Source organism: Gouania willdenowi, chromosome 1, assembly GCF_900634775.1.
Source record: "Gouania willdenowi chromosome 1, fGouWil2.1, whole genome shotgun sequence".
NCBI classification, from domain to species: domain Eukaryota; kingdom Metazoa; phylum Chordata; class Actinopteri; order Blenniiformes; family Gobiesocidae; genus Gouania; species Gouania willdenowi.
Window position 1 is genome coordinate 23,307,772 of NC_041044.1, and position 20,757 is coordinate 23,328,528.

The 20,757-nt window shown below is 36.7% G+C and overlaps 1 protein-coding gene across 3 annotated transcripts in view; it reads right to left on the reverse strand.

Moving 5' to 3' along the window:
* Nucleotides 1-16,753, reverse strand: part of smox (spermine oxidase) — a 39,841-nt gene extending 23,088 nt beyond the window's left edge. For all 3 annotated transcript variants that reach the window (XM_028452331.1, XM_028452345.1, XM_028452354.1), the window contains exon 1: nt 16,653-16,753. In XM_028452331.1, coding sequence (XP_028308132.1) covers nt 16,653-16,709 — 57 coding nt within the window. In that variant the 5' untranslated portion in view covers nt 16,710-16,753. The remainder of the gene's footprint in view (nt 1-16,652) is intronic.
* Between the last annotated feature and the right edge of the window lie 4,004 nt (nt 16,754-20,757).

Sequence of the window (20,757 nt, forward strand, 5' to 3'; positions counted from 1 at the left end):
ACGTACTGGGGACATAGAAAACAATCTATTTATATTATTGACAAAAATTCCTCAAATCATTTTTGATACATTTTCCAACTGAAAAATATCTTCATAAGCGTTGGCCAAATTGTAATTTGTATTTCCTTTAAGGGTTCTACAATAAGAACGATTTGATATTCAATGGACATTATAGTGATAATATGAAAATATATGATGTTTGTTTGTATGTGGTCAGATAACATGGTGTTCTCTTGATGATGCAGATAACAGTGACAGTGGTGTATTTGTTTCATGTTTAAAGCAGGAAGTCCCTTAGGAAGCAGGACCTGTTTGTTTTAGTTGGATGACCCTTTAACTTCCCGCTAGCAGTTTTTCCCTCTGGTCCAAACCAACAAATGCAAAGGAAGTGGCTTTTTGTGACATGTTGTATATCTTTCAGATGGCATCAGTGTTTCAGACTAACTTTGGCTAAAGTTCATCTTTGAAGGTTTCCTCCTCTCCTGTTCTTGGTCTTTAAATAAAGATAATGTGTCAAGTATTAATTAAAAAAATTCCAAGTGCTTTTCACAAACATTATAAAACACATTTCACATATTTTATTTTACTGTATAGCCTTAAAGGTAAGCTATAGGCCTCAGTAGGGCTGCCCAATTAATTGAAATTCGATTACAATTCCGATTATTACACCCAACGATTACAAAAAATAACATAATCGAGAAAAAAACAATTATTAAAAATAAATAAATTATATATATATATATATTTATATATTTATATATATATATATATATATATATTGTTTTTTGTTGTTGTTGTTTTTACATATGTTTTATTCACTAAATAAAACAAACCCACTATTTCGGACATCAACAAATAATAAAGTTTGGCACACACATGTTGTTAGTACTAATTTTGAGTTGTTTAATTCACGCACATGTAAGCTCCTCCCCTCCGCCCCGCCCCTCTCAAAGCCAAAGCTAGCCTGCAGGCTAACACGAGGTGAACATACCTGATTTTAGTGTTTGAAGGATTTTTTTTTTTTTTTTTATGTTTAAAGAAAATATTTTATGTTTTTTGTACAAAAAAGAAATAATTTTTTGGTTGACAAATAATTGTTTGAATAATCGTGATTTCAATTATGGCTAAAATAATTGTGATTATTTTTTTTCTATAATGAGCAGCCCTCGGTCTCAATACAATGTATGACAATAAACTTTAGTTAAGATAATATCTTTTTAAAAGGCAGCAGTCATTACAAGCCTTAGAACTAATATAAAGCAAATGTTTTAGCCACCACGTCTCAAAGTTAGTTCACCCTCGTAGACTAAGTAACTGTGATGTGTATGAAAAGGACAAACTCAACGTGTAGCCTAGATGTATCTGCAAACATAAAAGCTAAACGCAGGCATCCCCTGAATAAAGTCTATGCAATGAGACAATTTCAACCACCTGATGTTTATTGTGATGGAGCTGTCAGTTTCCAGTTTAGAGTTAAGAGGTCATAAACCCAGCTATTTTTATTATCAGGAATATTCATCATGTTTATTGATGTTAATTGACTTTATATGATTTAAAAAGTGAACCAAATAATTTTCTGTTTCAATTTTTTCTTATCTTTTTTTTTATTAAAGTGCATGGGTCTGTATGGAGCTGATGTGAACTGACACTTTAACCAATAAGATTTTTTATTTTATTTTATGTAAGCATTATCATTGGCTTATAGTTCATACAATCATTTATTATTCATTCATGCATTGCTGTCTTGTGACCTCATATTTGAAAACAAGAATTTGGTTCTCAATTTCAAATTTTAGTAGAGGAGAGAATAAACAAGCTAATATTATTTTCCTCCAGACCGGACATTAGAAAAGTTTTATAACGCATAAATAATTTTCAAATATTTTACTTTTCAGAAATAAAAACCAACTTTTACCTTTCCAGTAAAACAGCTACTTATTTGACATGATGGCTTCATTGTGTTTTCAAATCTTTGTCCTTATTTGTGTGAACACCAATTGTAACAATAAGTGGTTATCAAAATGGAAGGTTGGGTTTTTTTTTTGTAGTTGAAGGTATTATCTGCACCTGTTGTCTGGTAACCATGTCCATGCACCCTCACCCACTCATTGTAAAAAAAAAACAACAATGAAATGACGTTTACTACTGTCTTGCAGACTAAGGCTTTTTAAGTGCTTTGAGGGAAGATTCAAGTTAAAAACCGCAAATTTAACTTAAGTGTAACTTTAATAAAAGGTTTAAATGTTAATCAGAGACATACAATTTAGAGAAAGTAAGCACAAATCATTATTATTAACAAGTTATTATGTTAAAATGTCTTTCAATGTAGTGTAAAAAAAATAATCCTGGTGTTGTTATCTCAAATCATTTAGTCACATTCTAAATTATGATTTTACTTAATTCCATATGTGATGCACAATTCTTTGAGACATACCTAAAATGTGCTAGAAATTAGTTATATGTACAGCAGATAACATTTGCTTTTCCTGTTTTAATGTGTGTCTTAGATATTATTATTATTATTATTATTATTATTAAGTCATACTCTGACTTTAAAAATAGCAAATACCTTCATATTTTATAAGAGGTGGTCTTAAATTACCTCCTGCACTTGTTGTACCATATGTATCAGCAGGGATTATATTTTGACATGAATGGACTGCTGTGGCCATTAAAGCAAAAGCTGTAGGGAGCAGATTGAAACCATGGTCCCTTTAGGACAACCAGAATAAACAAGCAGTCAATCTTTTATAGACATAATTAAAAAAAAAATATTAGTGTTAGCGTTGCCCCCAACCTTGAGCACATGTTCCTTGGTTATCTTTATTAACAGGATCATCGTGAGGGTGACGTGTTGTGCACGAGAATATACATGTGTTTACTGTGTAATGAAAGTGCAGAGGAATGCTGGCGTGGGATTGGTGAAGCACTTGGATCATGAGAAAGCCTCCTCTGTTTATTGGTCCACCAGGGCACAGAGACCTCACATTGTGTGTCTGGCCAGCATTGGGTTACTATATTGTCCCTGGTTTCCACACTTCCCTTTCACTCACCAACAGAGAGGAAGAAGAAAGTGGCTTTTCATTGATGGGTTAGTGTGCACATGCAAAGGAACTCAGGAAAAAGAGGAGTCAGTCAGCTGACTACAACTGCTTTTCATAGCCTCACAACATTTCCCAGCAACAAGCGACCTGCATGAATGCTGCTGGGTGACTCATTACCTTCAGGAAAGCAAAGAGGGGAGAAAGGACCAATCGGAGAGCAGCCATTATAGGCTGGTTTATTGTTCTATACATGCTTTCGTCAGACTTCAAGGTCCTTTATGGGCTTGACCAAATGATTCCTTGAATCTAAGTGGTCAGTACAGAACACTCTGATAAAGTGAACACTCTCCATTATGTAATTGACATATAATTTAAAAAAAAGGACAAGAACAGTGTGAAACCTTCAAAAGGACACAAGGCACTGTAACTACTACCCTTACAGTCACAGGGTAGACCACCGGAACAATTACACAAGGTTTTAGAAAGTCTTTTTATCATTAATCACATCCACTCCACTGCTGTGTTTATTCATCGACATGTAAACTACTCCCACCTTCCTTAGTCTTTGCCTTAGTTGTACTAAAATAACTTTCTTGATCCAAGAATTATCTAGTGAGAATTATCCAGTTTGATTTGTACTAAAAGCCTGGAAAAACATCTGTTTTTATTCAAGAAATATCTTTTTCTTTTTTAAATTCCAGCAACTCCAAATAACCAAACATACAGGACCAGAGCTGTGGGAGGAAGAAAACCCTCTGGCAGACATCAAGGGAACATGCAAACTCCACACAGAAGGGTCCCAGGAATGTTTCTTAGCCGGGAATTGAAAGGATTCTAACTGAGAGGCAGTTAGTGTTAATTTTGTTGACAAAAATTTTTTTGGTAACACTTTATTTGAAGTTTTATACATAAGGCTGACATTACGCTCTCATTACTATGGCATAACATCTGCCATTAGCATGAATAAGGTGTCATGAAGGCTGTCATTAAAGGTATTGTGGACAATGTTACTTTGGCTTCAACTTCTGGGTGGATCATCTAAATTATTGGTCCTCCTAATTGTCAATCATTCTGATGATATGTTTACGTAAGGCCGTCGTACGTACTCGTGTTCGTGCCCGGTGCACATGGAGTCCTTTGAAAATGGATTTTCATTTACCGGTGGGGAGTCTGACATCTTCTTTTGGAAGGTAAGCTTGTATAACCGATGCAGACTCCAACTTGTAAACAGAGCTGTGCACGAAGAAAACTGGGCTTGTGCACGCTCTTCGTATGCGTTTCCTCTTGAGCAGGTAGAGTTCTGCACATGTGAGAGGGCATTTCTTTTCTAAACTTCAGGAAAATCGTCCTCTATACCTTTAAGTGTAATTTGCTAAATGATGACACCTTTGGAGCTATGTTGGCATTTCTTGGGAAATATACTCATGCACTTTTATTCGGATTAACTTTTATACTGATTCACTTTCTATTCCAACAGACTTTTACCTTTACCTTTACCTTTTATGTTGTTTTTATGATAACTGTGTCTGTTTGGCTTGAATCTTTAAAGTGTACTTGAATGTTGTTGGGAGGTGCATGTGCAATTTTGTTGTACTTTGTGCAATGACAATAAAAATGATTCTATTCCATTCAAAAGCATTGTCATGACAACTTGTCATTCAGAGCGTACAAAATGACCAACAATTGTCTTTGTCATGACAAAAATCCATGTGAATGAAAACTTGATCAAAATATATTGATATTTTCATCAAGTAATAAAAACTAAACTACAATGTTCACATGGGTAGAATTCAAATAAGAACTCGTCTTACGCATTGATCATATCAAATATTTCTCTGTGTATTTACAAACATTAATGCCATCCCATAGTATACTGTATATATACATATACCAAGCCTCAATAACAGCATGTTTTGGTTTGATATGATACTTTGAGCTTAAGTAAAAGAAAAAAATGAAAAAAGTAAATGTAAATGATAACATGTTTATATTGAACTGCTATTAAAAGATGTATGTGATCTGACCTGTGTGTCGGAAGATTTTGAGGACAAACCTTTATACTAGCTTCAGCATTTTACTGTGATGCAATGTTAAAATAAGACTTTTAATGTTTTGTTTTTTTTGTTTTTTTTGGTCCCATATCATCTGTGTGATACCTAACGCAAGTAAAGCAACAGGATTTCATCACTTCCTTTAAAAGGGGAGTATTTATGAGATTTATTTTTGTGTTCTTGTTTTTAACAGAATTAAACAGTTCTAATGAGAGAATATATTCTCTCTTGCTCTTTTATCATTTCATCTCTGGAGTGGAGTCTATTACTCCATTGCTCATTTCCCTTTGTACACTGTGGTGAACCACCTGTTGTGCAACAACTTGGCAAGAGGTCTGAGTCTTCTTGTTGTCCTGTAACAAGGAACCCTGTCACTAAGTGTTTTGGCCCAAAAACCTCCCGATGTCCTCCCTGTCTGATTTGTTAAGGATGAAGTGATGAAAAACACCACAATCCATGAGTAATGGATGAAGGTTCAAAACAAGTTCAATGATAAGAGAGCCCAGAGTGGGATTTGAACTCAGGTCAACTGTATGTAAAGCAAGACAACGTCCATCAGGCCAAACAGTCAACATTCATGTTCCTATGCAGTTCAGTTTAATTAGCCAGACAGAGTCAAGGAGACATGGTCAGAGTAGTGATGTTACGAGATGTGCCGAGGCTACGAAGCTTGTGTCCAATAATGGATGAGGCATTTCTGCTAAGTGCGTATCAAGGCCTGCGTCATTTAGGGGAGGAGCTGAAAATTTGCCACAGAAGGGAAAAAAATAGTTTGAAACTTTAGGAGAGTGAGGAGAGAAGAATGGGTAAAAACATGGAACCAACTAGGAGGGTTTCCACTGTGAGGGAATATTTTGATCTGACAACTCCTAATAAGGTAAGCAAAGTCTATGATTATTTCATTATTTCAGTACGTTTGTTTGTGAATAACTTCTTATTTTTTTTATTTGTTTCTTCTTCTATTCAGGAGTTGGGCTACATTAACAACACCTCATCCATGCCAATAGTATGTCCGTGGCTTGCATGAGAATGAGAAGGACACTGCAGTGTTACACTTAGACAAGGCATTCTATTCGTGTGCAGCGGCCCTATTTGGCCAGTTTAGGTCCTGTGACTAAGACTAAACCTTACCCTAAATCTAACCCTAACCCTAAAAATTGTTGCGATATTGGGTTATAACCTAACCCTAAACCTAATCCTAACCCTAACCCTAAGACGCTATGTACGGCAACCGTTTCATTACAATATCACAAAGGCACTATCTAAACTTTCCATGCGACTTTTGTTTATTGTGCAAAAAAAGACTGATGATAGACAGTAATTATTGTTTTTTTTTAACTAACACACCAGAATGAAGGATGGATGAAGCCCTCGTCTCCCTGGGAGTGAAGGATACACAGCTCTTCAATATTGTGGATTATGTTAAATTCAGGACATGTTGTGTTCAAACTGAATCCCAATTATGTTCTCCTTATATGACAGGTATGTGAGTGCGTGCATGAAATCGATGAGTACTTTATTATATGTCTCACAGCTCATATATACACAGTTATAGCAGTGCTGAACTGTGAGACATATAATAAAGTGCTCATATATATATATATATATATATGCTCTCTTCTTTGTTCCACAAGCACTTTCACCATCTTCTAGCTTTTTAAGTTCATGACATTTTGTTAAAGTGACAGAAAAACATTACACAATCTGCCATTTCATGTGATGTCATATTTACACAGAGAATACATTTAAAAAAAAATATTATACAGGTGAATCTAAGTAGAGAAACTATTTGGTAAAACTTTTTTTATATAAATATAATTCATGATACAAATAAAAATAAAAAAAAAACCGTAAGAAAAATGCATAATAATAATAATGTCTTGGATTTATATAGCACTTTTTTCAAAGAGATTCAAAGCTCGTACAGAAACACTTATTCATTCACACCAATCATAGCGGAGGTGGTAAGCTACGTTGAACTTGTAGCCACAGCTGCCCTGAGGCATACTGACAGAAGCGTGGCTGCCATTTTGCACTTACAGCCCCTCTGGCCACCACCAACATTCATGCACAATTTATACCTATTCATATATGACAATGTGGCTAAAGTTGCCTAAGGACACAACGACAATGACTTGGATAGAGCAGGATTCAAACCCCCAACCCTTGTGTTACACGTTTTAAAATTGTGGTAACTGAATAGCTTCCTTGAAAAATTGAGTCTTTTTGAAAACCATATTGTTGAAAAAGTGGTGACCAAATCATTTATTTTCTATATGGCTGCTTGAAGCCTGAGGCGAGAAAACCTTACAGCAGTGGTTCCCAACCTTTCTTGTCTCGTGTACCCCTTGAGCCTTTTTGTCATACCATGAGTACCCCCTCACTCATACGTGTTCAACGCAAGTCATTTTATTTCATCTTTTTAAATTGAACAATTAAAATTCAGGCTTTATCTTCTTGTTTAACTCAAACGAAACATCAAATTATGTTAAGGCAATAAAAATGATAAATATAACAAATAATATTCTAGTAAATGTTTGTATTATTAATACTAATATATTATGATTTTATTGTTATTAAATAAAAATAATAAAGTTGAAATTACAAAAAAAAAGAATAAATCAAAATAACAAGTAATACCAATAAATAAATACAAAACAAATAATTAACCTGCCTGTGTTATATATAACTTTTATGACATTTACCACAAAAGGAGCTTCTTTGAATATGTCCCCTTTAAACAGGCATTTAAAATTTAAAAACAAGTCATAGCGCACACGTACCATTTTATTGACGAACTTATGAAATAACTGAGAATATTTTTTATTATCTTGGAAATAAATTCTTAATTTTTCCACGTAGCCCCTGCAGTGTGCTCACGTACCCCGAGGGGTACGCATACTGCCTTACACTGCCTTACGGTTGTGTAAATGAGTAAAGGGTATTCATGCACATTTGCCACCTTGTTGTTTTTTTTTCAAGGTAAACCTTGTATATTCAAACACAAAGCATGAATGTGTGTGTTGAGTGTACAGTTTGATCAAATCAAAAGGCTATTCTGTATACAGGAAAACTTCAAATAAAGTTTTTCAAATGGAAGGAAGGAGACCAAAAGATTGAAGAGGGGACCATGATAATAAATATGGCTTCCTGCTTTTATCTTTAGCCCAAAGAACAAAAAGAACAGGATAAAGTTGCATTACGTCAGGATGTGACGTAATGCAACTGTCCCATACACTAAGGACTTGAATAAAAGGTTAGTGATAACCTTTTAACCAAAGCTTTGTTCATGTGGAGGTTATTTTGGAAGAATGGGAAAAGGATGAGTGACCAACGCCTTGAGGCAGTCTGTCAATGGCCTGCAGCTGTCTGGGCTTATTTCAGATGACTGCTAACTGACAGCAGATCATTCTTTCACCACAATTTATCCACAGGACAATTCGCCACAACAGAATTTTCAAAATATTTTATTTTTATTTTTATTATTTAACCAGTTTTTTCTCACGTCTTCTGATAAATACAACTGACATGATTGCATTACACAGTATACTTACTGCACAGAGTTACTGTAATCACAGACAGCCAATCTTATTCCCTTGCTCAATCTAGGCCAGGCAAGGCAACTTTGTATAGCACATTTTTTGGCCCTCAGAAGTCTGTTTTATTTATATGTACGAAAATGCATTTTTAAACTGTTTTTGGATTATTTATATTGGAATGAAAAGGGCCTGGTGTGAAAATAAACAGTTTTTTAATCACAGTTTTGCACTAAAAACAATTATTCATGCTGCTTCAGGGCCCTAGCTACCACCCACTTTAAAACAGTGCAAATGCTTCTACTTTAGTGGCAGGTAGTCTCAGTCTGAACAGTGGATGTGGATAATCATTCTCTATTTACCTTTTAATAACCTTTGTACAGGTTTGCTTTGTGTGTTATTAGTTAAACCCCTCCTCCCCCCAAAAAATTAAAAAAATTAAATTACCAGCCGCCCTTAAATTGTAGCAAAATATGTCACATACAGAATATTCAATAAACCACTAAAATATAGTTGAACAGATTTATAAAATACAAGCAATGGATTTGGAGTCATTAGGTCATTGCAGTTTTTTTTCAACCTTGGGGTCAGGACCCCATGAGGGGTCAGCCTGGAATTAAAATGGGTTTTAAATGTCTAGTAATTGGTATTAAAAAATAAAAAAAGTAGGTAAAAACTGCTTTAATTTTTATTTTTTAAATGTTTTTAATTATTGTTTTTCAAATACACATCACACACAATAAATATCAAATAACTATATCCTATACTTTAACTTTCTCAAGTATAAATCTAGTTCAAATAAAATGCAGTATAAAATATCTAAGGTGGCACACTTTGTCACTTTGTCACTAATCCTGGCTACTCTGTACGTGTAACACACTTTAATAAACATGATCAAAAAATAATTCTAGAAGAAAAAAACGTCTCTGGGGTCACTGGACATTTGTGATTTAAAAATGAGGTCACAAGCCAAAAAAGGTTTGGAACTTCTCGGTTAATGTGAAGAAAAAAGAAAGCTTATACAATAATACTAGTATTGTTTCTGGGCGAAACATATTGTACATATTAAAACTTACAGGAGGGGCCCGACAAGATGGTTTGTACCCACTGCCCAAAATGTGACAGACATCATCAGTTCTCAGATGAATGTATGCACTATTAGTTAAAGGGGACATATCATGCTAAATCCACTTTTTTAGCCCTTAAATGCATTTTGTTGTATATTTAGAGTGCTTAGAAGTACAGAAAAAATCAAATTAGTCTCTTCTCTTCAGGTGCTCCGTAGATATCTTTATATTCTGTTTTGCTCATATTTTTCAATCTGTTTCGATTTTTCTATTCTCTATTACGTTTTTTGAACTATTACGTCACAGTATTTGCAGCGGAACTGCCAAATTAGTACATTAACTCCAGGTCCAACACTTCGAGCAATCCGCCATTTTTATTTCTCGCTTTTATTTTGTAGTCCAAGCTCAAGGATGCTGAAGTTACGAGAGGATAAGTCAAAATGTTCGGTTGTTGGATGTAGTAACCCACACGCTTCATTACACCGTCTCCCAGCATCAGAACCTTTTCAAAGTGCCTGGTTGAGTTTTATTTTTCACGGAAATGTACCTACATTTGTGGGTAAGGTCATTTTTGTGTGCGCGAAGCACTTCAAGGATGACTGCTTCTGCAACCTCCACCAGTATAAAGAAAGATTTGCCGAAAGACTTTGTCTGATTGAGGGTTCAATTCCTTCTATCTTTGGAGACGACAAACAGAGCACTTTGGTAAGCTGTAAATAACGCTAAAAAGTGTGATGATAAGACGTCCCTGTCATTGTTTTGTTAGCATTAGCAGTTGCACCGTCTTCATATGTTAGCGCTGTGTGCTCGTTTTACATCCTTGATGATATGGCCTACGTGATTTAATTTAAGTCTAAAGTTTTCATTAGTCATTTCATTTTGCCGTTTTTGTCTTTGAAAAGACTGTATTAAAATGCATTTCGTGACGTTAGCTTGGCGCTAGCGTTAGCTCGGTGCTTGTGTTAGCTCACTTGTTAGGGTTCTGCAGGTTCATCATCTTCATTTTCATCTCGCTCCACTGGGTCCGACTCTGGCTCTAACATGTAAGGCTGGATGGACAAGTCTTCTGTTGTTGACATTTTGTAAATAACCTGTGAATAAAAGTTCATGCGCCGCTACATAGCCGTATCTCTTCTATCAAACTACAAAAATGGCCGAGCAGGGTGGAGTTGAACAGAGTGTCACCTGAAGAGGGGGCGGGGTATGGAGTGTCTCATTTGCATTTAAAGAGACCACACCAAAACGAGTTGCTCTTAGAAGCACATCAGAAAAGGGGCCTGTGGAGCTATAATAATGAGGAATTCAGACTCAAACATTGCAGTTCTGCTTTATATAGACCACAACTGTATGATTTATATCTAAAAAGGAAGGATTTAAAACCATGATATGTCCCTTTTAAACTTCACAATAATGCTATAACAATGCAATAGATTTGGTCAGCTGACATGAAACTGAGTCACTGCACTATTTACGTTTATGTCACACGACTCTATTAGCTCCAATTTTATGCACACCACAAGTAAATTATCTGTAATTACTGCTGCTTGATTGTCATTATGTTTGATTTGTAATTGTTACACTAGAACTCTGTAGTGCATGTGTTGTTTGTGTGCGCGCTGCTCTAACAGCAGCCTCCGTATGGGCTGCTGTAAGTGACACTGTGTTGTTGCTGCTGCTGCTGCTAGATTGGTGTGTGCACATTGAGAGAGAGAAGCACCGCAGTAATATGCTTTTAACAGTGCATGTTATATTACTGTGATGTTGCTGTCGGGCTAACGTTGGCTTGTTAGCTCCTCTGAGTGTGAGGTTAAACTGCATGAATAGATGTGAAAGTGTGTGGTGGCACAATGCTCTTACTTTGAGCTAGCAGAGTTGCCCTAGTTACAGGTGTCCAAATGACGTGGTGCACTCTGGGGTCATGGAGATAAAGTCTCTCATGAGGGGACGAATGTCCAGGGAGTTCAAAATCTGTTTGAGCATGTATCAGCGAAAGGTGTGTGAGTCTTTTCTGGGTCATGGTGCTGCGTACCTATGTCTTCAAAAGACGCAAGGTAGAGAAAGTACGCTCGGATGAGGCCACAGAGACAAGCGAGCGGGAAACCTCTACTCCGTGGCCCACTAGCTTTCCTGACATTGGCAAGTGACTTCCATGAACGTGAACCGGTGTTGATTAGGCCTAGAAATAATTAAATAAAAATTCAAAATACACATAAATAGCCTACATGTGTCAAAATCATTTCTCAAAATATTCATAAGGAATTTATAAATTATGCAAAAATATTAAAAAAAAAAAGGCTACCTTTGAAAAAAATCTCCCTCTCGCCACTAGGGGTGCTGCAGCACCCCCACTTCCCGCGGCCCTGCTACAGGGTGCAGTGTCATGCTGCGGTTAAAGCTTCAGCTAATCAAACAAAAACTGCTCTGAACTAAGCCCAGTGGCTGTCTAAGTTTCCTACAGTAGCCGGTAAGGGCCAAACGCTCTGATGAAACGACAAACATTTAGTAAAACTTGCAGCATATTCAGAATCTCTACACATTCAAAAGCAAATGCAAACTCCCAAAACAAATGCAAAGACACTAACATCCTGCCAAAACACAAACGCTTTGCAAAACAAACAAATGCGCTGCAAAAAGGCAAAACAACTGCATTAACATTAAACGTGCTGCAAGTACAGAAACAAAACTTAAGCATTTCTGTACTTGCTGTTGTTTTGTGGTTCTTTACACGGGGGGATTTAAAAGTCTAAGTTTGAAAAGGAAGTCCTTTTCTATAGCCATGAAAGCAAAGACTACAAGTCAATCAGTGGGGTATACCGCTCGTATATGGTGGTCTGGAGTAGTGTTAATTTTGCCAAACTCAAACAAAAAACTTTAAATCAAAGACTTTTATTGTGTGACTAAATTGTGGCAAGAACGTAAATTAAAGAAGAACTGAAATAAAAAATAAAAAATTAAATCTTCACTTATTCCCCACCTCATCATTTTGTGCAACAAGTGTCACTAGTGACATATTAGAGCTAACTAGTCTACTAGTAAAACATCTAAATCTCACTAGTTAACTAGTATGTCTCATAAAAACAATGCAAGTGCAACTGGTGGACACATGTTCTCTTACTAGTTAACTAGTGAACATTTAGAGCCTCACTAGTTCACTAGTATGACTCATATAGCCACCTCTAGTATAACTAGTGAACCTTTTTGCTTTTACTGTTTAACTTGTAAAATCTGTGTATCCCAGCTAGTTAACTAGTAAGGATAAAAATAGTCAAACTTGTTTAACTAGTGGACTTCTTGGCTCTAACTAGCTAACTAGTAAACATTTTGAGGCTCACTAGTGAACTAGTAAACACAAAATACATGTTTCTAGTTAACTAGTGGATATTTAGCACCTTACTAGTTAACATGTAGGGATTTTTCCTCTCTACTAGTTTACTAGTACATGTTCAGTGTTCTACTAGTAAACTAATGCAGTCGAAGACCTCACTAGTATAGGAAACTGAGCTTTGATGATTCTTGCTTCTCTCGACGAGGACAGTCGCACTCTCTGTTTCTCCCTCCCTTCCATTCTTATCTCTCTCCCAGCTGCTACTTTGTCTGGTCTTGTGAGCCAAACAAGAGCCTCTCTCTGTAACGTCTCCGTAACGTCTTCAGTTATCCATGTTCAATTACAATTCAATTATGATTGAAAGAAAGTTAATTACAATTACGCTCTCAATTATTAAATGTCAACCATTTTCTTAAATCAACTGTAAAATACACTGTAACAGTTATCCATCATCAAATGTGTGTCTCATCTTGTTAGGCTTAAATCAAGGCTATACCCTTTTTTTTAAATAAAAAAAAATTGTCTTCATAACAAAGCTCATAACTGCCAATCCATGATATAAAAAGAAAAAAACTGCCCTTTACGAGGTACAGCAGACCATGACTCATGCTGAAAAACTGTATTACCTGCCATGGCAACCAAGGAATGCACACACCTATATAATCCAACAACCAACCCTGATTAACATGGGATTACCTTCATACACGGATGCCAGTTGAACAATTGCAGCCCAGGCCGGGTCAGGTCGTGCATGTGTGAAACCATTGGGGGCTCATTGTGAGGCTTGAGTAAGAGTTCAATTCCATGTTAAAGAGACCTTGTTGGTCACACACGTATTTTGTAAGCAGGGACAAGGCTGGTCTAGAGCAGTGAATGCTATCTGATTTGTGTAAGCCATAAAGTTTTAATTGAATTTTCATGCCCTGCGATGGACTGGTGCCCTGTCCAGGGTGTACCCCCGCCCAGCGCCCAATGAGAGCCGGAGATTGGCACCGGCAGACCCCCGCAACTCTGAATAACAGGAACAAGTGGGTCTGAAAATGGATGGATGAATTTTCATGCCCATTACAATTAAAAAGTCAATTATCTAAACTTACAATTACAACAGCAACACCATTTTTCAAGTAAAATACCACCGTCATCGGTCTCATCAGGGACGGGGACGAGTCTGCCTTCAGATGGGAGGTGGAACAGCTGGATCTCTGGTGCAGTCAGAACCATCTGGAACTGAACCCGCTCAAGACTGTGGAGATGACAGTGGACTTCAGGAGAAATCCCCCCCCACTCACCCCCCTTACCATTCTGAATAGCAAAGTGGCTACCGTGGACTCCTTCAGGTTCCTGGGATCCACAATCTCACAGGACCTGAAGTGAACCTCCCACATAGACACAACCAGGAAAAAAGGCACAGCAGAGGATGTACTTCCTGCGTCAGCTGAGGAAGTTCAACCTGCCCCAGGAGCTGCTGATCATGTTCTACACCTCCATCATTCAGTCTGTTCTGTGCACCTCCATCACTGTCTGGTTTGGATCTTCAACCAAACTAGACAGACACAGACTACAAAGGATAATCAGGACTGCAGAAAAGATCATTGGTGTTGATCTGCCCTCCATCCAAGACTTATACCTGTCCAGGGTCAGGAAACGGGCAGGTAGCATCACTGCAGACCCCTCACACCCTGCACACAATCTGTTCAAACTCCTCCCCTCCGGCAGACGCTACAGATCACTGTACGCCAAAATTACCCGCCATAAAAACAGTTTCTCCCCCCAGGCTGTCATTCTGATCAACACTACACAGTCATAGAGTGTCAGACCTGTTTCTGTTACTGTGAAATAACCTGGAACTAAACATATCAACCCTGAATCAACCTGTCACTGCGAAATGTTCATGGACATAATTTTTTCATTTAAATGTTCACCTGCACTACTCATCAATGCACTACTGCACTATTATCTTATTATTATTGCATTTTTATTTTATTTCATTATTATTATTATTATTATTATTATTACTATTATTATTATCTTGTTATTTTTATTTAGTTTGCATATATTAGTCTAACTACTCTTATATTTATGTTTATACTTCTTTTTTATTTATTTTTCTTTATTTTATTTATTTTTCTTTATTCTAGTTGATTGTTATTATTTAATGTTACACTACCTGAGAGAGCACAGGTCACCAAAAGAAATTCCTCGTGTGTATTCATACACCCTTGGCCAATAATGTTGATTCTGATTCTGATTCTGATTCTGATTCTGATTCTGAATTACAATGATAATTAACCTCAACCCTGCTATGGGCACCACCACGGATGGTGATCACGGGGGCAGATCTGTGAGGGGCCACTGGAATGTGGACCTCCAGCGCTCTGTAACAGATTATTTTGTTAGATGGCTTTGTATATTTAACTATATACTGTGCGACATTTGTTGCTGCTCAAAGCTGCACTATATTGTAAATCTACATATTCTCTGTGGTGCCTGTTAAAATAATTCACAATGCTTATGATACTACATGTTACAACCTGAAACAAGTTAGACAAGATCCGGAACCCTTTCGATTTAGTTTTGGAGCGATGGTGATCAGTTGATGTTTGTTTTTGTTTTGTGTTGTTAAGAGACATAAATACTGTGTTAATTGTAAAATTGTTTTGATGATTGAAGTAAAGCAAAACACAAAATCCTGATGTACAGTATATTAGCCTGGGATCAATAAATCTTCTGATTTATTGCGGTATTATTTGTTGGTGTTTGCAAATAGTGACATTTTTGGTCTGACTAGATAACAAGTTAACCATTTTGAGCCTCACTAGTTCACTAGTAAGACTAAAATGACATGAACTAGTGTTACTAGTTGCCTTTTTGCTCTGAATAGTTAATTAGTGAACATTTAGAGCCTCACTAGTAAACAAGTGAAAGGTTTAACTGCATCACTAGTAATACTAGTGGACATGTGGGTCTTACTAGTTAACTAGTAAACATTTTGAGACTCACGAGTTAACTAGTAAGGTTAAAAATAGTCAAACTAGTGGACATCTTGGCTCTAACTTGTTAACTAGTAAACTCATTCAGGCTCACTAGTATACATGCTACGAGTTAACTCGTGGATATTTAGGATAAAAATAGTCAAACTAGTTTAACTAGTGGACTTCTTGGCTCTAACTAGTTAACTAGTAAACATTTTGAGTCTCACTAGTTAACTAGTAAACACAAAATACATGTTACTAGTTAACTAGTGGATATTTAGCACCTTACTAGTTAACATGTAGAGATTTTTTTCCCTACTAGTTCACCAGTACATGTTTCAGTGTTCTACTAGTAAACTAGTGCAGTCAAAGACCTCACTAGTATAGGAAACTGAGCTTTGATATCAAAGATATCTAATATATGTTCAATAGGCTTTCCATAATTGGCTTTCCATAACACCAAGACCTTCCCTCTATCATAGCAAATACCAAATAAAACCTACTTTAAAGAAACATTTTTCACTTTGTCTATGAGTTACATGTTCTGCATAAAATTAAATTACACAATAAACAAGGTCAATTGTAATGGCCCATCTAAAGTAACTCCCTTATTATTGATTGATAATTCTGCTTTAGTTATGCATTGCAGAAACTCACCTCTGATTCAAATGAGGTCAGCGAGCAATCCCCTGCCATCCTGCCTGTGTTTGTCATTGGAGACTCTGCAGTGTCACAGGCCACTCAGCTGTGTAGATCTCTGATGGGAGATTTAAGGCAGAGGTATGTGGGTGTAGTCCACTCCTCTTACAAAACATTCGCTGCAGCTCAACAACCTTACTGAATCTAAATGTCACACTGTCAACAAATGCTGATTCTCACTTACCAGCCTCTCCAAATAGGAGAGAGGTTAGGCTTTTCCCACCATGTAAAGTTTGTATCCAAGAAATGTGTATGCTGCCTACTATTCCCCACATGGCATAAATCCTTTACCTGAACCAACAACACATTTGTTTTCATTGCTTTGACTTCATGTTGCAATGACTGTGCATTACATATTTGTTATAGTTATTACCATTCATTCAAATTACAACCAAAGCTCCAACATTTCAAAACAATGTCTACCATTTTGCATTGAAGCTGTAGAAATAAAAACTTACGAGGGACTGCAGCAGTCTAACATCTGATTTTAAGCAACATTTTTTTTTTCCTTAGTTCCGTTTACAGAGTACTTTAAACATTTTAAAATAATGCCTTTTATTCTAAATAAGGATGCTTTGCAGACAGACAGGGTCCTTCTTTTTTTTTTTTAAAAAAAATAAATAAAATAAATTTAAACCTGAAAAGCCAAAAAAATAAAAACACATTAACCAAAGTCAATTGGCGCTAATCTATATCTGCAGCAGCACCATCTGACTCAGGATGTGGAAAAAATGACATTGGTTATCAGTGACTGTTCATGCCAGTTCCAGGTAGACACCTGTAATGTTTAGTGTTGCTTCATAATGTAATTCAATATTAACTTATCACTGTCAATGTTTCTCAGTGGAACTGTAGTATTCTTCTAGCTGTCTCTGCTAAACATTACATGATGCCCATAGTCATAGAGAATGAGCTGGCAACTTTTTACACAATGAACACAGATGCACAATCTATCTATCTATCTATCTATCTATCTATCTATCTATCTATCTATCTATCTATCATTGTGGTTCACTAAGAAGCGACCAAACTGAGAAAAGCAATACAGCCCATTGCTACATTGCTATCAGGTTTTTTCCCCCGAAAGTTTGATCTGAATTTTCTTTTTAAAAGGTGATGGAGTGTCTCCAGATGTTTGAAACCTGTGAGTGTAGTATATTATACTGTGAGCCAAAATCTACAGTGAGCTAATGACTGACACCATACTTCCCACTCTTTAACAGGAATGTATCAAATTATATATGTATAATAAAATGACATCAGATTAAATTAAATTTGACTTTTTTGTAATGTATCTGTATCCCTTTAAGTGATTCATTTATCTATTTATTTATTAAAAATGACACATTTCCCCCGTTCATAGATTATTCCAAAATTGATTGCTCCAGAAAAGGTATTGTTTCTTCTTTTATGGATGGATTGCTGAACGAACGGGATGAAAGCTTCTACAAAATTACCAAACGTATGTAATAGAGCCTAGTGTCCACCAGAGGGCAGCTGCATCATAGAGTTCAAAGTATGATGAGCTTTACTCATTACTGTAACAATATAGGTTACTTAAGTTTTTTTTTTTTGGTTTTTTTTGCTATAGCTTGAACTCGTTTTACTAACACTCATAAAAGAAAGTATGTGAAGAACAATTCCACAAAAACAACTAAAGAAGAAAGAAGAAGCAGTAGATTATGTTATGATGGGGGAGCTGCAAATCTTGTCATCTATTTGGACCAGTCACAAAATATTTCTCCACTAGCATGATGCTTGTTCTATACCAGATATCTGCGTAACTAGCCCCTTTGTCTTCCTGCCTCTTTCTCTCCTTGTCTCCATGCTTGCAAACTACTCAAAATGGCTAACCCTGGGCCTATTTGTAGAGCTCAGGCCCCTGCCTGATGGCTGCTGTGTTTTTCAGTATTGGCTTGTACTGTTGGGTACTGAGTACTATTGAGTATCATTGGCTCCAAGAGAAGACATCTCAGAGGAGATTAGCTGAGTTCTACGGCAAGAACCTTGACAAGATCAACGTCAATTTAAATAATACTATTGAATCAACCTTCTACATCATGTTGTGTGAATCTTATTCATTTCAATTCAATTCCAAACTTTATTTATATAGCGCAAAATACAAAAAAGTAATCTCAAATCGCTGAACAAAATATAAAGTCCATAGTAACATAGAAAGAACCCAACAAGATCCACATAAACAAGCATTTAGCGACAATGGGAAGAAAAAACTCCCTCTTTTTATGGGAAGAACCAGGTTCATAGGTGGCAGCCATACGCTTTGACTGGTTGGGGTAAGTGAACAGAGGGTCAAACAGAATAGGATAGAAGGATAGTCCATCCGAGTGTCCCAGTCTAGTTGAGCCGTGAGCCATCGATCAGGAGCTGCCAGCTGGCAGGAAAAACTATATATATATATATACATATATATATATATATATATATATATATATATATATATATATATAGCAGTGTGAACAGTATATAGCAGTGTGAACAGTATGATGGGTTTTATGCAATGAGGGACAGAAGTGGGGGTTCCTACAATCCGGCACAACTGTGTCTGACTGGACATCATCCCATTGCAGCCCATTAGAGCTATGTGTAGATGGTGGATCGTGTTTGAATATAATGTTGGTGTTCTACTATATGATCTTAGTTCTTAGTTCCTATTTTTAGGTTTAGAGCTTTGTTCCTAGTGGTTAGGTTAACGCTATTATACGGTATACGCTTTAGCATATAAGTAGGTTTTGAGTTTACTTTTAAAGGTGGAGAGAGTAGCAGCCTCCCGTACTAAGACTGGGAGCTGGTTCCAAAGGCGAGGAGCCTGGTAGCTGAATGCTTTGCCTCCTGTTCTACTTCTAGACACTTTAGCAACTTCCAGAAGCCCAACAGACTGAGAGCGGAGTGATCTGCCCGGATAATAGGACACTAACAGGTCTCTGAGGTATACAGGAGCTTGATCATGTAGAGCTTTGTATGCTAACAAGTGGATTTTAAACTATATTCTAGATTTTATAGGAAGCCAACGCTGGAGAAATGTCCTCGTGATTTGTTTATCTCTAAGGTGTTTTGGACCAAATAAAATCACTTTGGTTTTATCCTGGTTAAGGAGGAGAAAGTTATGGCTCATCCAGGATGTGATGTCTTTAAAACAAGTCTGGAGTTTTAATAACTGATGAGTTTCATCTGATTTAATTGAGAGATAAAGCTGTGTATCATCGGCATAGCAATGGAAATTTATATTATGTTCTCTGATAATGTTACCTCGTGGAAGCATATATAATGTAAAGAGTATTGGTCCCAAAACTGAACCTTGTGGAATTCCATGATTAACTCTGGCGTGCACTGAGGAGAGATTATTAACATGAACAAAGTGGGTTCTGTCTGATAAATAGGATTTAAACCAACCCAGCATTTCTTTAATCCCAAAAACGCTTTCCAGTCTCTGCAGCAGTAGATGATGATCCACTGTATCGAAGGCACCAGAGCTGAGACCAACCCTCTGTCTGAAGCTAAGAGGAGATCATTGGTTACTTTTACTAAGGCAGTCTCTGTGCTGTGATGGGCTCTAAAGCCAGACTGAAAGCTCTCATATAAATTGTTCCTATGTAGGTGATCACATAGTAGACCTGCAATGACTTTTTTAAGAATTTTGGAAACAAAAGGGAGATTGGATATTAGCCTATAATTGGACAAGTCACTTGGATCGAGGGTAGGTTTTTTAAGGAGAGGTTTGATTACAGCGGTTTTAAAGGCCTGTGGTACATAACCTGTTACTAGAGATGTGTTAATCCAGTTCACCACATTAGTGCTGATTAGTGGAAGAACATCTTTAAATAGTGGAGTTGGGATTGGATCTAAAAGACAGGTTGTTGGTTTAGAAGAACTATTGAGGTCAGTTCAGGTAGGCATGTTGGGGATATTTCAGGAGCTGCTTTGTTTGAGAAGCACACCTTATCTTGTCTTTTCTCTCCACAGAACACATACTGCAGGTGGAAGAGGAAGTCGGTAGGAGTGAAGGTATGACTCCAGAGTAAACCCTTGTCCCAGCCAGTGACTT